Source organism: Leiobunum rupestre, chromosome 2 (genome assembly GCF_980474605.1).
Source record: "Leiobunum rupestre chromosome 2, qqLeiRupe1.1.hap1, whole genome shotgun sequence".
In the NCBI taxonomy this organism is placed as follows: Eukaryota; Metazoa; Arthropoda; class Arachnida; order Opiliones; family Sclerosomatidae; genus Leiobunum; species Leiobunum rupestre.
The window spans coordinates 46,122,427-46,136,007 of record NC_143385.1 but is presented as its reverse complement, the minus strand read 5'-3'; the positions used below and the strand labels follow the sequence as shown (position 1 = coordinate 46,136,007).

Genomic DNA, 13,581 nt, shown 5'->3' with positions numbered 1-13,581 from the left:
TGACTCATCAATCAATAATTTTAATAGTCTTTTTTTCGAGATAAACTTAAATTTTTTTCCTAAATTGATAAGAAAATACGACATTTTAATTTCAAGTTATCGAATTAGTAAGGGTAATTACAATCATGTTAATGATATATGTTTAATTTTGTTTATACGTTTAACAGCACAAGAAGTTGGTCACTACCCATACCCTCATATTTGATATGGAAAACTTCAAAATGCAAGATTTCATTTGGAAACCAGGTTTGTGAACACTTTGCTTAAATGTCTTAATGTCTTATAAAATGCAAAATTTTCACTTTTTTCAGTTTTCGATTTGTTCGCTTTCCAACTGAAGTTGTACGAAGCTTATTACCCGGAATTCTTGAAAACGGCTGTCGTCGTTAATTGTAGGACCAAATTCACTTTATTCGATTGGCTATCACGTTTAGAATTAATTTTGTAGTTATGATTTAAAAAAAATCTGAAAGTCAGTTCGACCCACTAAAAATGCTACAAACGAGTTTCAATAATATCTGTAGCTATCGCAGTTAGACGGAAAAGCAGACAAGGATGGTACTTTGACGTCAGATTAGACCCTTTGTGTTATTTTTAAAGTAGAAAGATGGCTGTGCGATTATTGAAATTCTCTTATCATAAGAAATAACAGCTTTAAACAAAAATTGGTTATTCATTTTACCTCAAACAGCTCCTACAGTCATTCAAGTAGTTTTTACCATGGTCAAGCCATTTTTGAGCGAAGATACCAAGAAAAAGATTGTTTTCTTTGGAAAAGGTAACTAATTAAACAAATGTGTTGTTTGATCTAATGTTGAGAATACAAAATGTGTTTCGTGTTCAATTCCAGTTGGTTGGAAAGAATCTTTGCTCGAATCGATTGATGCGGATCAACTTCCGGTACACTGGGGCGGCACGATGGTCGACGAAGTGGACGGGAATCCTTACTGCTTATCCAAGGTATAAAATAAATAAGATATCGGGGAACCTATAAAGTATCTCCACTATCGATATTTCAAGTAAAGTCATGACTTTACCGATATATCAATTATAAATCACGAAATTATCTATATTGGAACTGATATTTCAACTTAGGTCATGAATTTTCTGATATTTCAATAATTGTCACTATATTTCAATTAATATTTCGATATTATCAATACTTAAACTGATATTTCAACTAAGGTCATGACTTTACTGATAATTCAATGAACATTACGATATTATCGATATTTGAACTGATATATCAACGGTTAAATCACGATTTTAACAATATCAACCTTTCAGGTAGCTTTATGGATTTTCTTACAACAGACATTATATTACTGTTACCAAACAGATTTGATTGGTTATAAATATATTTTTTTGATAAATCAAACTATATCATAATTTTAGAAATATTTTAAAGTATTATGTAATTTAATCGTACACATATTTCTACTGATATTGCGATTTTAGTAATGCCGTACCGTATTTTAATTGATACCACGATTTGATCGATTTTATCCGCAATCAGTTATAAAAGTGATTAGCGCCAATTTAAAGTTCTAACACAGATTTTCCATTTCAGCTATACTTTATGTTGTTTTATATCGGCTTATTATGAACTGGATCTAACTTTTATCATATTAGTAAAATTAAATACCTCTTCAGGTTGTGATGGGAGGTCCCATTCCAAAATCGTATTACAAAAAGCTCAAAATGGCTCCGGAAAAAATGAAGAGCGTCACGGTGCCGAGTAAAGGTGTAATGAGAGCGGACATGGACATGAGCGAGCCGGGTTCCGTTATCAGCTGGACCTTCCAGACCGAAGATCACGACATAGCCTACGGTCTGTCCATGACCCCACACGACAACGAACGAAACAGTGACGCCAACAACTGCCGAGAGCAAGTGGTCATTCCGCTGGACAGGGCCAACTCTTATTTGGTGCCAGAGGATGGAAAATTCAAGTGCCAAGAAACGGGAATATGTAAGCACGTTTTATTTCGTAAATAACTGGATTATTTTTTTACTATTCGTATGAGAGCGTCTGAGTAGTTTCTCAAAGATCTCGAAGGCAAAAACCACCAGAAGTATACATGTATAACATATATATATAGAGCAGAATATCAATCTTCGACAGTGCTTATGTTATTATCTTGGAACCTTCACCTTCACAGGCTCCCATAGTGGCGTTGCAGGGTTTCAAGTTTGGGGCCAATTAAGAAAAAAGCGTTTACACAAAGGCATCCAAGCATCCAAACATTTTTCTAGTGAATCGAAAATTAAAGCTAAACAACGAAACATATTTTAAGAACTGAAAACACTATTTTGTATGAAATAATTTTTTAAACAGTTTAATTATATAATTAAACTGTTTAATCAGTATTGACCAAATAAATAATATTAACTTTCACATAGTTCATAAAAATCTTAATATTTTGAAATGCACTGTTTTCTGTTAAGACTACAGGAAGTGTTTTCAAAAATTTTAGGATAGTCTTTCAAAAGCGCTCCCTTAGACAGTCTAGCTACGTCATTCATGATACCGCGTTTTGTTTCATTTTCACTCCCTAATAGACGCATTTTAACCTGGCCACCTGTTTAAGGCAATAAAAGTCGCTAGATGACTTGGGCCTAGGCTAGATGATTATAATTATTATTATTATTACCTCGTAAGATATCATTAAATCTGGCATTACTGTTTTAGTCAATAGCGACCGGGCAGCTTTTTCCAATTGGGGGCCAGACTAAAAATCGTTTCAACATAGTCATTAAATAAATAAAAACATTACGCCTAGTTGTGGTAACAGAATGCACAGCACATGAAACAGCCGGAATGTAGCCAATAATATTTACCTAATCCTAACTCATAATTCGATTAATAATCACTATTAAAAAATGTATAATTATAATCGCGATTTAATGTTTATTTAATCAAAGCTACATATTTAATTTCGTCTTTGTTCAATTATTTGATGGTGGGATAATACTTATGGCAATGATCTGGCTTTGGAATTAATTGCGAGGTTAATGTATTTTTTCAAAAGATCCCTAATTCAAAACTTTTTTCACGTAGTCTTAATCGCTATATTATTTAATTCCAGAAAAGGCAAATCCTTTTATTATATATCCTACAATTATGTGTTTATAGTATATTGTACCTTTTCAGATACATTTACCTTCGACAACAGTTACAGCTGGACACGTAGCAAAAAGCTACTTTACCTCATTCAAGTTACAAGGCCAGATTCCTCCGTTACTGACGTTTCTTTAAACACTCCGGAATGATAATCAAATATTATTTAGCTTTCATATTAATAATTGAAATGTGTAAATAAATTGATTTATTTTGTTCACTTTGTAACCATTTTTAATTTATCGCTTTGAACTTGAATGTTTGGGAATGACAGGGGGGCATGAGAAATTGAGAAGCGAGAGGGTTGTTGGCAACCCTCCAAGCGTTAGGCGTAACATCCATCCACTCGTTGGGGAAAAGAAAACATCTTTATTTAAGTTTTAAGTTCTTTATTTCAGACGTCAAAAAAACGTTTCCATGGTCCGGCTAAGTCATTATATGACTTTAAACCGGCGTTTGTGTGTTTTTTTTCTTCAAAAAATATATATAAAAAAAACAATAAATAAAGAATTACAGCAACAAAGAAAAGTAACAAAATAAAAATTTAAACTCCTATACAACAATTATTTATAAAAGAAAGTTAGGTAACATTTTGAACAAATAGCTTAGCCTTTTTTTTTTAAACATTTTAGACCAGCTGAGGTGGTAGTATTCAGGGTATTAAAATATCTGGTTCCCTCACAGAAAATAGATTTTAATTTTAGGGAATTGCGCGCCGCGGGGGTATGTAAAATTTAGTTTTTTTCTGGTAAAATAAATTGAGAGTCTACTAAATTGAAATTGGTTATGTTCGTAAGTGGTTAGATATTTAAAAATGAATAATAACGAGTTGTAGATATATGTGTGCTTTACATTTAAGATATTAAGTGATCTAAAAATTGGTGCAGTATGGGCAAGATATGGTTTAGCGTCAATAATCCTTAATAATTTCTGCCTACAAAGTTTTATTGCCCATTAAACACTAAGCTTACGCTCTGTTATTTAAAATTATTGTATCGTAGAAATGAGGTCATATCATATTCAAAAATTTCTTATGTATAAACCGCTTGGTCTTTTTATCCTATTTCGAATACGAAAAATTCAGATTGTAAATTATTTTGAATAGCTGTTTGATTATTTAAATCTTTGCCAGGATGATGCCTCAATATTTAATTTATCAGTATTATCATCTTTGCAGTTTTACATTCATGAGGATAAACTGTCTGAATTAAGTATAATAATTTAATATTAAGTATTTCCGAATGCAACTTTAAAGGTATAGTATATGAAGTTAGCTACATAATAGTTAAAATATACAACAGATTGGGTCCGCTTGACTTTAGGGGTCTCAAACATGAAAGCTTGCGAATTTCAAATGACTAATTTTTAGTAAAAATATTATTTTGTTATAATTAACCATGGTAAATAATTTTAACTTGTTTGATGAGACGCTATTTATCTTGGTGTCTAATCCATTATTGTGATTAATGTTAAAAATTATATATAATAAAATTACCTGGTAAGTGTATATCTCTACCTCGCAATAATTATAATTTCAGTGCAATACAGATCAATCGGGCTACGATAAGGTACATGTACAGTATGTTCTGTATAGGCTACACTCCGATACAGTATTCCCTGTCAAGGGTTACATTCTGATAGTGTACTTCCTTGGTGACGGTATGCTCCGCTCTCATACCTTTTGAAATAGGTCATAATGAGATGGCACCCGTCTCATTTTAACCTTTTGAAATTGGTCACAATGAGAAGGCACCCGTCTCATTTTAACCTTTTGAAACAGCTCACATTGAGATGGCACCCGTCTTATAATTAAGGACATTAATCTTCGGTTTTTTTTGCCAATAACACCAATATCATAAGTAACAGAATACCCCTAAGTATGACATTGGGATAATGTTACTTATGCCAATATATTTTAAGGTTTCCTAAATTCATAGCAATTAATGATGCCTAAATAAAAGAGGAACCATATTGAATTTAATAATACAACTTTTATGTAGAGATATCTATCCAAAATAATATTTGTACACTATTTATGTAAAAATTTAGATAACTTTGTGGCTACTGAAAGGACCTAGTACCTTTCAGAGGTTAATGGAATGCGTTCTGCGTGGTTTGCAGTGGGAAAAATGCCTGATTTATTTGGACGATGTCATAGTTTTCTCAACTACCTTCGCCGAACATTTAGAACGACTAGAAATGGTCTTCGCCCCTTTTTAAAGCGAATGGCGTTAAATTAAAACCCAGTAAATGCTCTTTTTGTCGAAATGAGGTGGAATATTTGGGACAGTTGGTATCTGGTCTGGGAATTAAAGCTAATCCGGCAAACACATCGAAGGTCTTAAATTGGCCACAACCACGTTCTACGAAGGATATACAATCATTCCTCGGACTCGCGTCGTACTATCGTAAATTCGTTCGGAATTTCGCGTTTATTGCGGCGCCGCTTTTCACGTTGCTCAAACCGAATATGGAATTCAATTGGTCGGTAGACTGTCAGGAAGCGTTTGAAAAGCTGAAACATCTATTAGTGACACCACCAGTTTTAACTTATCCTGATTTCAAAGAAGAATTTCGTGTTGAGGCCGATGCGTCGGGTTATGGTATTGGTGGAATTTCATCACAGATACAGCGAGGAAAAGAAAAGAGTTATTGCTTATACGAAAGTCGATCCTGGAACAAAAGCGAAAGAAATTACTCGACGGTTGAGAGGGAGATGTTGGCTGTGATGTATGCTATTGAAATGTTTCGCCAGTACTTGTTCGGACGTCCATTTGTCATAATAAGTGATCATAATCCATTGGTTTGGCTTCGAAATATGAAGGAACTAGGAGGCAAGTTTGCAAGATGGATACTGAAACTTGAAGAGTACGAACATGAAGTACGATATCGAAGCGAAAAAAAAACACGCTAACGTCGACGCCTTGTCGCGCGATACCGGAAAGCTCACCAAATGTTATGGTTTGCCTCTGATCAACAACGCTACGTTTTACTGTCTACCTAAGATAACTACGGAACAACTTAAACACTTTTAATCGGAAGATAAAAACATCGAGAAAATGAAAAGAATATTGTTAACAGGAATCAGACCAAAACCCGGTGATTTAAAGGGAGATAACAACCGACAATTTTCTTATTTTTTGAAAAACTCAAGTAGTCTTTATGTCGAAAATGAATTACTGTGGAGAAAGACACCTAATTATACGGTTTCTCAAATTGTTGTACCTGCGAGGTTAATTCCGGAACTAATTCACGAGTTCCATGACGCTCCTTATTCCGGTCATCGTGGAAACATGAAGACTTTAAAGGCTATTCAATATCGTTTTTGGTGGCCGCTAATGGCTGAAGATATCACTACATGGTGCAAGGAATGCGTTTCATGCGCTCAAACTAAACCACCGCATCATTACCAGGTTGCACCAATATTACACATGACTGTGGGACAACCATTTGAAAAAATATCGGTAGACGTAATTGGTTCACTTAGAGAAACCAAGAAAGGCAACGTCTACGTTCTTACAATTACTGATTATTTTACTAAATGGCCGGAAGCTTACGCGTTGCCGAATCAGAATACCGAAACTTTAATATCAGCGCTACATCTCTATGTCGCTTCTTGGGGTATACCATTAATGATGATCACCGATCAAGGTCGAAACTTTGAGTCTTAAAAGTTTTTTGTGAAAATTTGGGAATCAAAAGAAACCGAACTTCACCTTATCACCCTCAATCCGATGACCTATGTGAGAGGCAGAATCGTACGTTGGAAGAAAAATTAACCATGTACACTTCTAAGGAACAGAACGACTATCGTAAAGTTCTATTGTATCAACTCTTTTACAGACCTTTGAAAAAGGATTACGTTTGAATTACCGGTTTTCTGTTTTTCTATTAGAGTATGATGAATTGGCACGATTTGTTTTGCTAACAGATTCTTGTGATGTTATACTAGTGTTGAAATCCCTAGGTTTTCAAATTTCTGGAAGTACTCTTCGGATTCTACAACGTTTGCATAACGATGGCACACATGTTTTCAGTTATTATCCGGTGCTTGCACCTAACGTCGTAAGCATACCGCGTAGAAATGACGTAATACATCACGTGGAAAAATGATTCTGCGATAAAAAAACATTCACGTGGCATATATAGGCGTGATAAAGTTATTTGGTGGCTACTATCACTGTTGATAAACATAATGAAAGTGTTCATATTTCAACTTATTTTGTTTGAATCAAAAATTATTTAAGAAATTTACGATTAAAATTTAAGGCTACTCCTCGGTTATAAGACGACAAACGAGTTAAATTCATGAAACTAGCATTTAAATAGCCACGTCATATGCCTCGTTGTAAAAATACGGCAGTTATTCACCAAGCTCTGAAAATCTCAGCCTATCGGACCTTATTCTCAAGATCATGGGAGCTACAGTACCAAATTTGTTATGAATCAAGCCAACTTCTTCTTAATCTCATTCAACAATTGCAGATATTGGGTAAAAAAGGCTTGGGATTTTAGTGATTTAAATATAAATTTTAAAACCTTGATTGTTGTAAAAGTCAGAAAGGGAATTCGCTTAAAATTCAAATTATTATTATACTTTATGGAGATGAGTCTTAACACTCAAAGAATAAGTCAAATGTTTAGTATTTTCTATCCTTACAGAAGACTAAACCAACTTGGAGCTGTTCGAGACTTCGACAACAGCGGAAGCGTCAGTACCAGGTTCGAAGAAATTGTACTAACCTATACTTTGCTGCGTACCCTCGAGCAAGTATTAAAGGTGCAAGCGACGATTTTAGATTATCAAGGAACTACGTTTGGAGAATCTTCACAATCACCATTTTCATCCGTATCCAGCTACTCTCCACCTAGCTCTGCAGGAAGAAGATATGATTTCTGCAACTGGCTTATTAACATGTTTGATGATTACACAAATTTCATAACTCATCTGCCGGTGACCGACGAGTGCTCCTTTGGGAGAAATGGACCTCTCAACCGTAATTTCACCCACACGTGGAGTGATGAAAATCCTCACTGGGGTTTCCCTTACGATCATCAACAACAATTTTGACTGAATGTTTGGGCGGGTTTGGTCCGAGAAAGAGTTATTGGCCCATTGTTCCTTCGCAATCGTCTTAATGGACAACATTTCTTGGCACTCTTGCAGAACGAAGTAGTAGACGCGTTAGAGACATTCTTACGGAAACTTACAAAAAACTATGGTTACAATTAAAAATTGGGCTGATTTAGTTTTCTAACGAAAGGATCTTACTCTTCGAACATAAGGATAAATTATTACCTACAACAACGCCCTCGGAAAATTCACATGGTCCTTGAGCCTTTTCAGCTTTTCAGTTTATATAGAGTAACGTAGTGGCCATCGCGAGAACATCCCTTATCTGCTGGATATTCGTCGGCTTACAAAGCGAGTGCTAAGCAAACAAAAACCTGCAGATAAACGAGCTTATCTCGTTGGCCTGCAAGTTTCTCTACGATAACTGTAAAAAGAACCTAGATGGAAGTGAAGTTTCATATTTCCGGTCAATTCGGGCAACCTTGGTGGCGCTGCAATCGTTGTAAACCACATCATTTCAAATTGATAAAGTTTTTATTGAAAAGCGGAAAGGTGCGCGTACATAAATTTAAAATAAATTTAAATAAATATTGAAATATGACTCTAGTAAAGAATTGTTTTAGGGCCGAGGTTCACTGGCTCCAATGGTCTCCTTCATAAACGTAACAGTCGAGGGATTGCTGGAGGGTGAACCAGGAGTTACGGACACCATTACTGGTGAATTGACACTGCTGGAGTCACCTTCATTTATAAATCCGTCATCTTTCGTTTCAGTCTTGTCAGCATTCTCTCCAATTTTGCCTTCTTTCACTTTATCTTCAATTTTGGCTCCCGATTCCGTCACAGTTTCTTTAAATTTTGTTACTGTTACAGTCGTTTTAGTGTTAATACCGCGTTTAGGTATTTTGGATTGAACTTTAGTTTTCTTGGCACCTTTGATTAAAGGGCTGTTTTCTGGCTCCGCAATAGCCGCACCACCACCACTGTCAGCACCACCACTATCGGCACCACCACCATCAGTACCTCCATTAGTACCACCACCATTCGCATCACCAGTATTAGTACCATTACCACTAGCACCACCACCGTTCGCGCTGTAATACTGATAGGTATCGTCTATGGCTTGCTGTATTATAGCTATCAACTGTTCCAGTAATTGCTGGTTACTGAGTGCTCCTCCTCCAAAGGATCCCGTAAAGTCGTTAATGCCGTCGATTGGGAAGGTTGGAATTTGATCGGTGCTGACTGGAACGTAATAGTAGATGGGTTGCATTTGGAGACTCATCGAAGCCAAACTTGGGTAGCCTCCGTAACCACCGTAACCGCCGTATCCACCGTATCCACCGTATCGCCCGTAGCCGCAACGTCGGTAGCCGTAAACGTAAGATTTAGACACATTGCCTTCCATACCAATCGATATCATTTCTTTGATGGCCCACAATAAAGCATTATTGCCAAACGCTTTGGAAATCTTCACTGTAAAAAGGTAAATTCTTTGCCAAGCTTGGGTGTGCATGTCGACAACGTTTTGACGTTTAAACCTGTGCACTGACGTGGTTGCGTTCATTGTCGGGTAAAATAGAGTTGACGGCTCTCCCGTATTGTTGTCAGTTTGAGCTAAATAACATATAAAATTCTCGCTGTATTTCGTAAACTTTTATTTATGTATGCAAAGTCAATGTTCTACCCGAAATCTTCCCTAAATGTACAGTATTACTCAAAAATTGTCTAATACGGATTGTTTTACGACGAATAAGTTCCAAATAAATAGTGTAACTTCGGATATGGGTAAAACGAAACATTATGTGCGAAATCTGTCCAAAATAATATAATAATATGCTAAATCTGCCCAAAATAATTTAATAATATGCTAAATCTGTCCAAAGTAATTTAATAATATGCTAAAACTGTCCAAAGTAATATAAAATATGCTAAATCTGTCCAAAATAATATAATAATATACTAAATCAGCTAGGCTACTACCCTAGGCACCACTCTAGGCCTAAGTCATCAAGCGACTTTTAAAGCCATTAAATCTGTCCAAAGTTATGTAAAATATGCAAAATCTATTCAAAATAATATGATAATATTACAAATCTATCTAAATGAACCATAATGATCTAAATCTGTCTAAAATGAACCATAATTAGCTAAATCTTTCTAAAATGAACCATAATTAGCTTAATATGTCTAAAATATACCATAAATGCTAAATCTGTCCTAGGTGCACAATTATACACTAAATTGGTACAAAATAGAAAGCATAACTAAATATCTAACCAGAATAATTAGTAATTTATATATTAACGCATATCTCACCGACAGGAACAGTTTTCTGCAAATCTGTCCATGATATCTACACTATTTTTCATTTTATCATAATTGAGTGTTTTACGAAATTGGTAATAATGGACGATTTCTGATGAAGTTTTCACCAACTTATATAGTACTATTAAATAAAACAAATCCTGAAAATGATTTGTACTTACTTGGTTTGCAAATACATAACATTATACTTGAGATCAGTACGAAGAAGAGAATTAATCCAGTACTAAGCCTAAGACGCATAATTTTTAAGCAGCTCTTTTCAAACGGACAATCGAGATAATCGTTTACTCCAAAATATTAGCTTTGAAATATTGGATTCGGTAGGAGCGCACTAACATTCTAAATATCATTAACCATTTAACTGGGAAAGTCGAAAACGGGATGGTTATATTTTGTATTTATAGTATACGAAAGAGGCCCTTCGAACTTTGTGTATTTAAGGCGGCTGTTTCATTAAAATTTCAGTAGGCGCTCTTGAAGTTATGAATATTCAACAATTATCGAAAAAATTATTGAATATTTAAATGACAGTGGAACAATGATAGAAATTGTCATTGAATTAAACAACTATAAAATTATTTAAAAATGTAAATCACGCAATTGTTTTTACAGGAATAGAATCCGCGTCTTTTTTGGATTTCCTATCGAAAGAAACTGATCACACAATAGCTTCCAATCCTACAATAAATAACCATCTATTGTTATATTGTACAAATCCACTGAACTAATACCCTAGTCGTCAAGGATTTGTGTTACGATGCTAAGGATGGCGGTGGCAAGCCTTACTAGCTAAGCTAGTCAATAGCTTCCACGTTAACTTTAATCGTTGAAGATTTAGATAAAATAAGCAATCATAGGTAGTTAAAGATATGGTTCCAAATTTTTAGCCAGCTTCACAGATCAGACCAGCTACTCTGGCTACGAAGCAAAAGTGCCGAGTACTTTATCTCCACAGGCAAGTTTTAATGAAAAGTTCCGCTTCCCGTGGAAAACGGATGTCCTATGTTTCGTATATTTGAGTTAAGTACTTGATTATACATTTACTAATTCTAATCACAATTTTCTATTCATTTATCCACCATAGACGAATAAAAAAACATTCAAATATTGTAACCATCGAAAACTGGGTCTAGAGGAAATCTTAGAGGGAAGGGACACCGTGATTGGTTTGCTTTAGATCCAAGTGCACGCATGTGCATTTAAGATTTTTATGTTTAAATAAATAAACGTGGCTGCCCTTCAAAACATATTCACGATCGGATCTTAGTCATTTGATATCTTATATTTGTTTGTAAACTTCAATGGATTATCGATCATTATTTTTAATAATCTGAAATTAGTGTTGTTAATTTTCCGGAAAAATAAAATGCGGAAAAATTTCCGCAAATCGGAAAAATAAAAATTGAAACATAAATTACTTTTTAAGGGTTTTTAATGTTTTTAACTTTTTATCGATATTAAATGTCTAAATAACAGTAAACATACTACAAAACATTAATAGTGTTACATTGTTAATCAGTTTAAACTAGAGGTTTAGTTTTACTTTTATAATCGAAAAATTAGGCGAACATGCCGCTTTATTTAAATTTGCAAACAATAAAATAGACTTATCATGGAATGAAAACCTTTTTATTTTTTTACGGAGAAATACGGAAAATTTACCGGGAAAAAGGCCTCGGTCATTTTCCGGAATATTTTCCGAGCGGGAAATTTTCTGCGGAAAATTTTCCAATTTACAACACTATCTGAAATAGAAAAGAAAACCATCATGTATCAAAATAAAACAGTTAAAAGATAATAACAGCTTTATTTTTGTTTGCTAGGGCTATAAGTCACATGCTGACTTGGCCCTCTTATTGCAAAAATTTGTAAGAAATTGAAAATAAAAATTATTTGATTTAAAAAAAACAAAAAACCGTTGGACGTCTAATTTGAAACTAAGCCAAAATTAACGTTTAAAAGAGCTCTAAGCCTTTGGATTTGTTATTGCAGACGCTGCGGTGATCAACTTTCAAAAAACGAATTTTAACGGAAAAATATATTGAAAATAATTATTTGTTTTATGCCCCTTTTTTAAACAAAACCTTCCTTTGGGAAGGTGGTGCCTTGGGTATTGATGTTGGTCCATTTGATCGAAAAATATGTGATCGAAAGTCCATCATTATACGTTGCAATTGATCGAAATTCCATTTGATCGAATCCCATTTGTCATTTATTTCATAAGATCGAACCTTCAAATGATCGAATACTATTTGATCGAATTCAAAAGTATTTATAGTACCAGTTGGTATGTTTTTATTTTACCGAATGTCAATATGAAGTGCAGAAGGAATAATGATGGAATAATAAATTGCTTAAGTGCAGAAGGAATAACGATGGAATAATTCTTTGCTTTAACTGTATTAAGCCACAAAGATGAAGATATTTTTACTTTAGACACTATATGATGAAATTTTTTATGACATCGACGATAACGGCCCGTTGTTTTTGATATATATAAATAGGGTCAGGTTAGGTTAGGTTAGGTTAGGTTGATGTACGCGGGCCGTAGGCGCGTATGCACCGTTGTATACGAGGGGTCTGACCACGTTCACGGCCCTTCTATTGCTAAAAATTAGGTACAGAGTTTGTTTTTTTAATAGGTCTTTCTATTAATTATGTCCGAGAGAATATTTTGTTTTCTACGTCACTGCGCTCAGGTTTTTTTCTGTATATTATTTTTCTTTAGTACAGTTTAAAGAAATAATTATTATTCATACAGTCTACTGTATCTCATTCTGACTAGATGTTGCCTTTTCAATTTACTCCCAAAAACTAGTAGTTTTACCCTACAGTAGCTTTCGATCAAATTTCGTTCGATCAAATGCCATTCGATCAAATGCAACGCGATCAAATGGAAATTCGATCAAATGGGACCCGTTCGATCATTTGGGAATCGATCAAATAGACTCTAACCTGGGTATTATTATTTTATTAGCTTTTTTTTTAACCGTCTATTCTCCTGGTGATTAAAATATTTAAGGTAAAAATAAATTTAGTCTACTGAATCTAGCCTATT

General features: G+C 34.4%; 1 protein-coding gene across 1 annotated transcript in view; it reads left to right on the top strand.

Annotated features, from left to right (window-relative positions):
* Window positions 1-3,339, top strand: part of LOC149957619 (SEC14-like protein 2) — a 56,261-nt gene extending 52,922 nt beyond the window's left edge. The window contains exons 8-13 of the mRNA XM_090167109.1: window positions 168-246; window positions 312-392; window positions 692-778; window positions 851-960; window positions 1,654-1,972; window positions 3,155-3,339. Coding sequence (XP_090023235.1) covers window positions 168-246; window positions 312-392; window positions 692-778; window positions 851-960; window positions 1,654-1,972; window positions 3,155-3,273 — 795 coding nt within the window. The 3' untranslated portion in view covers window positions 3,274-3,339. The remainder of the gene's footprint in view (window positions 1-167; window positions 247-311; window positions 393-691; window positions 779-850; window positions 961-1,653; window positions 1,973-3,154) is intronic.
* Window positions 3,340-13,581: the final 10,242 nt, after the last annotated feature.